General features: G+C 36.0%; 1 protein-coding gene across 3 annotated transcripts in view; it reads right to left on the reverse strand.

Annotated features, from left to right (window-relative positions):
* Positions 1-12,001, reverse strand: part of ARHGAP32 (Rho GTPase activating protein 32) — a 232,498-nt gene that overhangs the window by 103,742 nt on the left and 116,755 nt on the right. For 2 of the 3 annotated variants that reach the window (XM_060180176.1, XM_060180175.1), the window contains exons 3-5: positions 5,410-5,501; positions 4,833-4,874; positions 4,369-4,453 (exon numbers count right to left, since the gene is read on the reverse strand). In XM_060180176.1, the coding sequence (XP_060036159.1) occupies positions 4,369-4,453; positions 4,833-4,874; positions 5,410-5,501 (219 nt within the window). The remainder of the gene's footprint in view (positions 1-4,368; positions 4,454-4,832; positions 4,875-5,409; positions 5,502-12,001) is intronic. The other variant, XM_007539507.3, reaches the window with a different exon arrangement.

Consider the following 12,001-nt stretch of genomic DNA (forward strand, 5'->3'; position numbering starts at 1 on the left):
TTTCCCAGAGAGAATTTGTTCACATTTCAGAGCAAAGATCCCTCTGTCAGTCTCTAGAAGGACGCTGATACAAGTTTCATTTTCATATATAAGATCCATCTTCGTATTTTTAGAATTTCTCTCTATGCTTAAAAAAAAGGTTGTATTTGCTTCTCCCTGCAGCACTACATGGTGAACTAGACCACAAGGACCAATATACATTATACTTATGCTGTCATATATGTTGTAATAATTGTGTGTGTGTGTGTGTGTGTGTGTGTGTGTGTTGTAACTGTAGCAGATTAACTTGTGAACTTCTAAAGTAACAATACATGCCCTTCACAATTTCAGGCTCAGTGATAACATTTCTACAAATATTTTAGTCAAATTTCTTGAAATAAAGTTTATGTGTGATTGTGATTCCAATATATAATTTTTTTTCATTTCTCAATCATTTTTACATATGTAAGTCTTGGGCCTCAAATGATACAGGATACAGCTCAAATGCAGTATTTGGATGAAGGCCTTACTGATTACTATATAAACTTTCCGTTTCAAATCCATCTCTCAGCAACAATTTGACAGCCTCAAAAGAGGTATTATGTGGCTGAGTTTTCTCTGGTTTTCTTGTTGTTTTAAACCCTTAAACCTTCTAAGAACATTGCACTTTCAAACATTAAAACACACAAATTTTAATCCTACCTGAAACTAGGAGAGAGGGAGGGATAGACAGATTGATAGATAGATAGATAGATAGATAGATAGATAGGGATAGAGAGAGTGTGTGTGTGAGTTGTGTGGTGTGTGTGGTGTGTGTGTTATCAGAGTACTACTCAGATCTGGCTTAGGTGGTGCTAGGGATTGAACCTGGGACCTCTTGTGCCTCTCAGGCTTGAGATCTTACTGCATAATCATTATGCTATCTCCCCAGATGTGAAGCCAAAGTTTTAAGAATATGTTTATTTGGTTGGATGGTTGGTTGGTTGGTTGGCTGGCTGGCTAATTAGTTTTGGTTGTCACTGGAGCTTCACCACTCCAAGCCAACTTTTTTCAAATAAAAAGACAGGGATAAAGAGACAGAAGTAAAGACACCGTGGCACCAAAGCTTCCCTCAGTGTGGTGGGGGGCCAGCTCAAACCTGAGTCATGACTATGAGAAAACAAGAGCACTATGCAAGTGAGCTATCTTGCCAACCTAATGTATCTGTTATTTTAACTTGTTTTCCCCTTTCACAATTTAAGTAAGATTAATTAGTGTGTTAAAAGACATATCACATCCAAATAAAATGATAATTCAGTTTATTTGTAAAGGGTGTTTTTATCACAAGATTCCTTATAATCACAAAGTTTCTAATCTAAAAGAAAAAAAATCTACTGCCTTAAGTTCTGACAACACTACCTACAAAATATAAGCAAAGTTTAATTTTCTGTACACTAGCATGTAATCTGATTACACCAAAAAAAAAAAAAAAGGCTTATAGCATTTGTCATTCTCTAAAACTTCTTCAAAATATATTAAAGTCTGGTTTCCTTTTAGTCGTCACCTCAGTAAATTCACATAGTCCTCTACAATGTATTTGGAATGGATGCCTTTTCTGGTGTTTTCCAAATGAGGATACAAATTGGCAGCCAAAGAATTTGACAAGTTTAAGATCACATGAGCCATGCTGTATTGTTACACCTTTTTATACCTACAACAACATTAAACATACAGACTACTTAAAGATATAAATTTCTGGGGCCAAGAAGTGGCGCACTGGCTTAAGCACACATAGTATGAAGTGCAAAGACATGTGCAAGGATCTTGGTTCAAGCCCCTGGCTCCCCACCGGCAAGTGGGCTGTTTCACAAGTGGTAAAGCAGGTCTGCAGGTATCTATCTTTTGCTCCCTTTCTATCTTCCCCCCCCCTCTCAATTTCTCTGTCCTATTGGAGAAAAAAAAAAAAAAGACCACAGGAGCAGTGGATTTGTAGTGCAGGCACCAAGCCCTAGTAATTCTGTCAGTTATTACATTCCAGCAATACAAAAGAATACAAGACTTTGATTCAGAAATAGGTACTACCACTTTCTACCTATGAACACAGTAAATTCTTAAAAACTCCTTACATCTCATTTCTTTATCTGAAACTGTTATATAAAATCACAAAGACAACATATAAATAGTTATTTAGCATTAATATCTGACAGTAAGCATTCCATAAGCATCAGATTGTATTTTTATTGTAATTTTGTTACTTCATTTACAATTTTAGAAAATCAAGGGTTCTTGCTTTAGACTGTTATTTCTTGCCATTTTTTACACTCTAATCAAACTTAATTTGCTCTACCACATTTTTCAGCAGCAAGGTAATAGTGCTTCTTCTGGGAGAAACCATAGGAGCATTTCCAAAATAGAAGAGACTAGCATTCATTTTTTTCTTCCACATGGCTTAGTCAGGATAAAACCTGAGCCTTTACACTCAGATTAATTTAAATTCTCCAGATTAAAAGAAACATAATAATGAATAAGCTCAGATGGCAAAATGATGATAGAAAGTGTAAAAAAAATATGCCACTTCAGTAGCATAAACACTAGATGGCAGTAGCACATAAAGGACTACAAGAAGACAGGAAAGTCTGACAGATAAAGTGAATAAATCGCATCTCCGCATACTGCAAGAGGTTTGTTCCTTCTTACTGAAAAATATACATCAAAATCTGTGAGATCTACAGGTTGAGAATGTAGATCAGTGTGTAGAGCCCAAGATTTGTGTAAGTGAAGCCACAGGTCCCATCCCAGTATTACATATGTCAGTGTGGAATCCAGTCTCCAAATAAAACAAATCCTTTTAAAACAAAACAAAACAACATTAGTGGCATTTCTTCAAATCATTGTTCAGGATGAAATGTCCAAAGATAGATGGGTTTGCTTTTAAAATAATGGCTTAAATGAATATAATGTTAACAGGTCCTATAGAATTTTATTTCTCTAAAGATGCATGGGGTAGGGGGAGAGTAACATAGTGGGATATAAAGCATAATGGTTATTTAAAAGGTTTTCAAGCCTGAGGCTCTGAAGTTCCAGATTCTCCATACCATGACCACAAACCAGAACTTAACTGGGAGTCGGGCGGTAGCGCAGCTGGTTAAGCACACGTGCAAGGACCACAGTAAGTATCCCAGTTCAAGTCCCAGCTCCCCGAGGAGGAGTCACTTCACAGGCGGTGAAGGAGGTCTGTAGGTGCCTATCTTTCTCTCCCCGTCTTCCACTCTTCTCTCCATTTCTCTCTGTCCTATCTAACAACGATGACATCAATAACAACAATAATCACTACAACAATAAAAAACAAGGGCAACAAAAGAGGAAGGAAGGAAGGAAGGAAGGAAGGAAGGAAGGAAGGAAGGAAGGAAGGAAGGAAGGAAGACGGTAACACAGCAACACAGCGGGTTAAGCCCACGTGGCGCAAAGCGCCAGGACCGGCATGAGGATCCCGGTTCAAGCCCCTGGCTCCCCATCTGCAGGGGAGTTGCTTCACAATCAGTGAAGCAGTTCTAGAAGTGTCCATCCTTCTCTCCCCCTCTGTCTTCCCCTCCTCTCTCCATTTCTCTCTGTTCTATCCAACAACGATGACAACAATAATAACTACAATAAGGGCAACAAAAGGGAAAATAAATAAATATTAAAATGTATATATAAGGAAAATTAGAAAGAAAGAAAGAAAGAAAGAAAGAAAGAAAGAAAGAAAGAAAGAAAGAACTTAGCAGTGTTCTGGTAAAAAAAAAAAAAAAAGGCAGCAGATATTAACATTTGGCGTGGATGATTTAGGACACAGCTGTTTTTTGACCACCTATAAACTATATGTTTTAGTTAGTTATAACTCCTCTTGAAGAGATAGTGAAAATACTAATGTAAGGGAATGCATTATACAAAACTCATGGTGTACATAACTTCTGAGGTAGTGAAAGCAAACGTAACCTGGTAGAGATGTAGGGGATTTTCCTCTCCCTTATCCTGAGCTTCAAAAATATACATACTGAGGTATACAGCAGATATGTCAACACCTACGTATATATATACAATGTACTTCAAAATTACAAAACCTATTAAAAACCCTCCCTTCACACACCAATTCTGATTCATCAGTTACTACTACCACTCAACATAAGAGCCAGTGAACAAATAGAATGGCTTGCACCATAAAATAGAGGCATTTGATAGAAATTCTGAGGTTTTTCACTAATTCTGTTATTATTACTACTTGAAATAGTAGTTGCCAGAATAAAGTTTTTACACCAACAAAGAAGACATCAGTAGAAAAAAATAAACTACTTCTGAGCATTAGCTGTCAAATATGTGCACATGTGTATACATGTATCTTAATTCAGTGTGTGTGAAATATTTCAAAGATACCTGAATGCTGCCGAACTCAACATTCTCGTAATGGAAATGTGCACATTCAGCCATCTTCGGAAAGTGACCTTTAGTGAAGGGTAACCTGAAGCACAGGGAATAAATAGATTAGATGCAAAATACTGGGAACAGCAAAATTACTAAGCCTAAGGGAAAAATGAAAATGCAAAGAGTTTAAGAGCTCATGCAAGCAAAATTAAGAAGCACATGCACATAAATCTACACATATTCACGCAAACCTTTCCAGAAATACATTGAATGAAATAACCACTACATTTAGTGCACAAGTCAAAATAAACAACAACAACAAAAATTAAAGCATCACTATACTCTCCTACACTTGATCCAAGTGAATACCCATAGGAAAAGTACGCTTCCAGTGAGTATTATGGAATCTGAATGTAAAAAGCCAGCTTCTGACCAGAAGCAGCATTCACACCACAAAATGCAAAACCAAATTTTACCTGTGAATGTTCTCACAGCCCATCAGTCCTGGATTGGTGGGTCTGGATGCAGAATGAACATTTTTATCTTTGTCTTTTCTCTACTTACAATGAAACACAACTGCCTAGCCCTCTCCCAAGTGAAAAGATGCCTTTTCTGTTAAAACTGCAACAGCTACCTCTAAATATTTCTTTTAACAGCCAATCTCTAAGCATTTATTTTAGGTTTTCACAAAGGCAAATCTGACATATATAGCAATCTCAAAACTCAAAAGACAAAAGTTAACTTTTAACTCTAAATGAATGAGAGTATGTATTAATGATACCAAAACAAAACTCTTTGATTATTCCTTTCAAACAAATACAAAACTATTAATAATAGATAATAACATAAGTTCTTTCAAATGCATGTTTTAGTAAGCAAATAATATTCAGAACTATTACAATAATTGTTGAGTAGTAATTTAAAGTTTAACCATATTCTGATGTGTGAGCAGAGATTTTTTTAGTAAGGAATCTAAACAGAAGTTTTATGAGAGCTAAAGAGATTTTCCATTTATAAGAATTTAAAACCAACAGTAAAACAAACTGTACTTACTTTTTCACATGTTTAACCTTCATACTGGCTGTACTGCTACATGCCTTCAGAGTAAGGTCTCCAGGAATCTCTGGAACGTCTGCTCCTCTTGCCTTAAAAAACATTAAGAACAAGAGATTTATGACTATTCCTCTACATGAGTATACTTGAAAGAACATGATTAAAAATGTGGTTCTGTTGACTTTGTACCAATAGGAAAATACTGATGTGACATTTTCTTCTTAAAATTATAACTAATTTGAATTTAATTGTTGAAAGAATATTCATCTAATTAAAGCATTTTACCATATAAAGAAGAGTTTCTGTGAAAATATTAATTTTCATGCCTCTATAATAAAAATGCCAAGTCAATAATTATTTGTCTCAGCACAAATTTAAAATCTCCTGCAGGAGTTGTGGGAATAAAATGACCTTGGTTATGAAGATCATAATAAAAAATGTAAAGGTCATATGAAAAATTTAAAGGTCATAATAGATTATGAGATACATTTCTCACAGTAAAGTCTGAAAGTGGTTTGTATACTTCCCATTAATAATGTTTGCTTATATTATATTTGCATTATATTATAGTGACATATTTTTAAAAATTATCTTTACTTATTTATTGGATAGAGACAGTCAAAAATTGAGAGGGAAGTAGGAGCTAGAAAGGGAGAGAGACAAAGAGACCTGCAGCCCTGCTTCACCACTTGCAAAGCTTCCCCCCTACTGGTGGGGGGGTCAGGGGCTCAAACCCAGGTCCTTGCACATTGTAACATGTGCACTCAACCAGATGTGCCACCACCTGGTTCCCTCTAGTGACATATTTAACTGTATTATTTTAAGAACACAAATCAGAAGATCAAAAGGTTCCTCACACTCTAAGCAAACTACACAGAAAATTCAAACATCTAATTTACAAAGCAAATTTATGTTGTACAATTTAAAATTTGCAGCATAAAAACTTCAATGGATTATAGCCAATGTCACATAATGCACTCAGGAAAGTAATATGTAATGAACAGTTAAATTAAAATGAAGAACTTTTTAAAACCTGGTTTTGTTTTCCTTTTTGATCACAATACTGTTCAACACAGGTTATTCATGGTGATGGGAATGAACCTAGAAGTTCTTACATGTGCCACTACATTGTCTCCTTGGACTCAAGACTGTTTTTTTTTTTTTTTTTTTTAATGCTTTATTACTTTTTTAACTGCAAAGAAAGTTTAACTAAATGTTTTTAAAAAATGTGACTTTTCAAGATATGGGTCAACAATATAAGAATCTGTAAAAATTCGTCCTTGGTATTTGTCATTAGGGGTTCACTGAACCCAAATTTTGTAATTGGAGCTTTTGTCCTTAGCACAGTTAAACTTGATTCGGTTAATAATAGATTTCATAATTAATAAACATGCTAACTTTAGCCATCCATAAGGGTGGATTTTTCAAGATCAGTCTTTCCTAGAAGTTTTCCTAGAATAAGATGTTATTTCACAGTGCCAGGTATTATTTCATTCACATTCATCACCAGCAAGTCACTCCCTAATATGTTAGGAAAAAATGTTAAGATAAAAAAATGTTTTATGGGGAGTCGGGCTGTAGCGCAGCGGGTTAAGCGCAGGTGGCGCAAAGCACAAGGACCGGCATAAGGATCCCGGTTCGAACCCCGGCTCCCCACCTGCAGGGGAGTCGCTTCACAGGCGGTGAAGCAGGTCTGCAGGTGTCTATCTTTCTCTCCTCCTCTCTGTCTTCCCCTCCTCTCTCCATTTCTCTCTGTCCTATCCAACAACGACAACAACAATAATAACTACAACAATAAAACAACAAGGGCAACAAAAGGGAATAAATAAATAAAATAAATATTTAAAAAAAAATGTTTTATGGAAAATAATATAATCAACTAAAAGAGGGGCTGATAAACTTTTTCCTAAAGGGTCAGATAGCAAATATTTTAAATTTGTGATCCACACTGTTTCTACCTCTACTTAGCTGGGTTGTTACAGTAACCATATGTAAATGACTGAATAAGACCACATTCCAACAATAATCTATTTTCAAAAACAGGCAGTTGACAAGTTGTAGTTGATCGACTCCTGACCCACGACACAGATGAAATAGTCTAATGAATCATCATCTAGTTTTTATTTTGAGTAGCTCAAACTTCTGAACCTTCTTTCAAGAGAGTGTTTTAAAAAGTTGGAGATACTGTCATACCATATTTGTAGTTGGCGTCTACTTTCAGTTAATTTATTTGAGTAGTCCATACTTTGTATTTCCCAACCATATAAAGAAGAAAACCGGGGTCGGGTGGTGGCGCATCTGGTTGAGCACACAGGTTAAAATGCCAAGGACCCGGTTCAAGCCTCCAATCCCTAACTGCAGGGGAATCTTTGTGGCTGGTGAAGCAGTTTTACAGATGTTTCTCTCGCTCTTTATCTCCCCTTGCCCTCTCAATTTCTGGCTGTCTCTAATATATAAATAAAGATAATAAGAAAACTTAAAACCTAATAATAAAATCTTAAAAAAGGAAGAAACTGACAAAGTCGTTGGATTTTATAATTATTAAATATATCAAGGGTGAATTAAAAAAATCCTATAGCACTCTAGACTCTAATAATGGTGGTAAAGCTTATCATATAAATAAAATTTCAGACTAACAAGTCTACATAAATACTCTACACCATTAAGAACTGTGAGTGAATAATGTGTTTCGAAGAACAAAAGAAAATATAGTTCCTTCAGTTAATCATCCAGCTGAAATGATCTTATTATACATTTTACAAAAACTAGAAACATCTTGTTTTGCTAAAATAATGTGTGACAGTAATCTCTCACCTTTTTTTCACAATGTGTTTATGATAGAGAGATAAAAGGAACAGAGGGAGGGGTAGAGAGAGATACAGAACATTAGAGCATGTGATTGGGATGCATTGGATCGACCTTCTCGTGGTGCATCCCGTGAGTACCCATTCATTGGGGAAACTGACGATCCTTCCTAGCCGACTGAATCCACGTGGATCCCAGTCACTTTCAAAGCCAGCAACAAGCAGCTCCTGACAGCTTTCAACCTGACACTGTCGACTGGCTACGGAAGAAGGGCAAACGCTAGAAGAAGAAGAGCATGTGATGCTGGGAACTAAACCTGGGACTTCATGCTAGTACATTCAACATGCCAGCTATTATGCCAGTTCCTGGGCCATTAGTCTTTATATTTTATTAGGCATCAAAATTTATTTGACCATAAAGAGGTTTGCTGTACTTGTTCTTATTAAATTTTCTAAAAAATAAAGTTATTTTTCACCAGTTTACATATTATTCATTAATTGAAATAAAAATATGAAAGAACTTAAAGGGTCTTCTGGATCTAGCTGGTCTACAATGATAACCTCATTTGTTAGACTGAGAAATTAAATAAGTTCTCTACAGTCAATGGGTCATCAATCTTAGCAGGCATCTAAAGGGAGAATGAGGAATCTGCCTAGCCTATAACACACATGAAGGAGACATATTACAAACCACACACCCCTGCAACCACAGTTTACTGCACTGTAGGTAGAGACAGGACCTAAAGGTAAATCCATTTGCTGTTAAGGAACCTCATAGGAAAACCTCGGCTCAAATAGACGAAATAGCAATACTTATTCCAAGGAGTTAAATACTAGTATAAGTAGCTTTAGAGAATTTGAGAAAATGCATTTGAATTAGTACTTCAAGTATTCTGTAATCCTGTATGCCTTCTCCCAAAATATTTCTCATACTCCTCAAAAGTCCCAGACACAGTCCACCCTTGTGAAAGATAAGTGATTACTTAATTTTCCTTTTTAAAAAATCTTGTTTTTATTTTACCATTTTTCCTACAAGAATAAGAAAATACAAATTAGCATAAAAAGTGATGAAGTTTATATGTGTAAGATTCAAAGTAGATTTAAAGGAAAATATAATTCTCCTGGCTCTACTGTCTGTTGAACTAACATGTCTGCATACATATTTATTTCAAAGGTATGTTTCATTTATTACACAGGAGACACGGTTTCCCAGGACAGGAAAAGAAGCAGGCAAGTCAGTGAGCCACTGCAGTACATGTGGCAACAAGGATCAAATTGGGAAGCTCAGTCATGAAATTCAGTGATCTGGCAGTTGAGCCATCTCTCTCTCTCTCGCCATCTTTCTCTCTCGCCATCTCACTCTCTTTCTCTCTCTCACCATCTCTCTCTCTCTTTCTCTCACCATCTCTCTCTCTCTCACACACACAAGTGTGCACAACACACATGCGCACACACACACTGGTTCACTTATTTATTGCCGCCAAAGTTATTATTGGGGCTCTGTGCCTGCATAATGCCACTATTCCAACAGTTATTTTCATCTTTCGTTCTTTTTGATAGAAGGCAAGAGATAAAAAGACAGAGAGAGAGAGAGAGACCCACTACAGCACTGCTTCACTGCTCATGATGCTTCTAGTCTGCAAGTGTGGGCCAGGGGCTGAAAACCTAACACTTGGAAATGTAAATGTCATCACCTGGTCACCCTCATAGATATATATATATTTGGTTTGGAGTTTTTGTTTTGTTTTTACAAAAGCACTACTCAACTGTGGTTTATGGTGATGACAGGGATTGAATGTGGGACCCTGGAGTCTCAGGCATGAAAGTTTTTTTTTTTTTAACATAACCAGTATGCAGTCTCCGAGGCTCTATACACAAACATTTTTTTTAATACATTTCCGAAATCCCTACTCGAAAGTCACAGTTCCAATTTACTTTGTTACTGCATCTCTAAGGTTAAAAAAGTTTTCTTTTAGGAAATATTCACTGGCATTTATTCACAAAATACAAGCCTATACAAGGTTATTCTGTAAAATCAACACTTAATTATGCTTCCAAAATAGAATTATATCAAGTACATATAAATAGCACCATTAATCCATTAAAAAAATAGAGAGAGCACACTATGTATCAGAGAGCACACCATCTACATAAAACATCTATGTCTCTCTCCTTAGCAATCAACTGAATTCCTAGAAGGCTAGACAGCTTTTTACATTTCTGAATTATTTGAATATAAACCACAGGTACAAAGAATGTACTCCAACAATTTCACATGAACTAATAAGTTAAAAAGTTATTTTTACTTCCTCTTTATTCAATTCACTGAATTTTATACCCCTTACCTGCAATGTGAAATTTAACTATTATATTCATTACTCTTATCTATAGTCTTATTATCAAAGACAATTCAAGTCTACCTACTCCATTTAATCCTATCCACAAAGTTAGTCAAATGCTAACATTTTTATTACCAGTTTTCCACAGGATTCATCCTATTTACAATGCAATGAAGCATTTTTATTATAGTTGTACTCATGTTTTCTGCAAATTGCTTTTCTCATTCTCTAGTCAAAGTTTTTTCCATTCAAGAGGACACTTGACTCTGAACAAATGGAGTGACGTGTAAATATATTTGATTAATTCCTGACTCCACTGACCCTTCATTACAACATTAAAATCTAACACAGCTGGGGGCCAGGCGGTAGTGCAGCTGATTAAGCACACATGGCACAAAGCGCAAGGACTGGCAGTAAGGATCCCAGGTCAAGTCCCCAGCTCCCCACCTGCAGGGGGGTCGCTTCACAGGCGGTGAAGCAGGTCTGCAGATGTCTATCTTTCTCTCCCTCTCTCTGTCTTCCCCTCCTCTCTCCATTTCTCTGTCCTATCCAACAACCATGACAGCAATAACAACTATAATAACAACAACAATAAAAGCAACAAGGGCAACAAAAGGGAAAAACAGCCTCCAGGAGCAGTGGATTTGTAGTGCAGGCACCGAGCCCCAGCAATAACCCTGGAGGCAAAAAAAAAAAAAAAAAAAAACATCTAACACAGCTAAAGAAAAAAGTTTCTAAGAAATTCACTACTGCTTATCATCCTAAGAAAGAAGAGCAAGATTTTCTTCCTCTCATCCGCTAACTTCCCTGGCTAATAAATTATATCGATTAAAATGAATAGTCAAAAAAGTAAAATTCAATTGAATAATTCTACTTTAATAAATATATTTACTGTTAGTATTTTGATAGATATTGCTAAAGAATCCTAAAGAAAAGCTGATTTGAGGGACCAGATGGGGTGCACCTGGTTGAATGCAAACATTACAGTACCAAAGGGCACAAGTTCAAGTTCTTAAGACTCCAATTGTAGGGAGGAAGCTTCACAAGCAGTAAAATAGTGCTGCAGGTGTCTTTCTCCCTCTTGACCTCCCTCTACCTTCTAATTTTCTCCATATCTATCCTAAATAAATAAGTGTATTTTTCTTTAAAAAATTATTGCTTTATCAGTCTATAACTGTATATGAATGCTTACTTTCTCATCTCATTCATCTGTATTTTATCCAACCTGCCAGGGTTAATTTTTAATAAATTAGTAGGTAAAAGAGTTGAGCACAATTTCACATTTTAGTGGGCAGCTGGACTTACTAATTTGCATTATATATCCATATGCTTAATGCTTTTTAAGTTTTTCACAGAAAATAGTACTTTCTAATAGCTAAATGTGCCAGCCTGACAAATGTACCAAATTTTTTATTGCATACCATTAAAATTATGGACTTGCAGGAGCCA

This window comes from Erinaceus europaeus, chromosome 20 (genome assembly GCF_950295315.1).
Source record: "Erinaceus europaeus chromosome 20, mEriEur2.1, whole genome shotgun sequence".
Classification (NCBI taxonomy): domain Eukaryota; kingdom Metazoa; phylum Chordata; class Mammalia; order Eulipotyphla; family Erinaceidae; genus Erinaceus; species Erinaceus europaeus.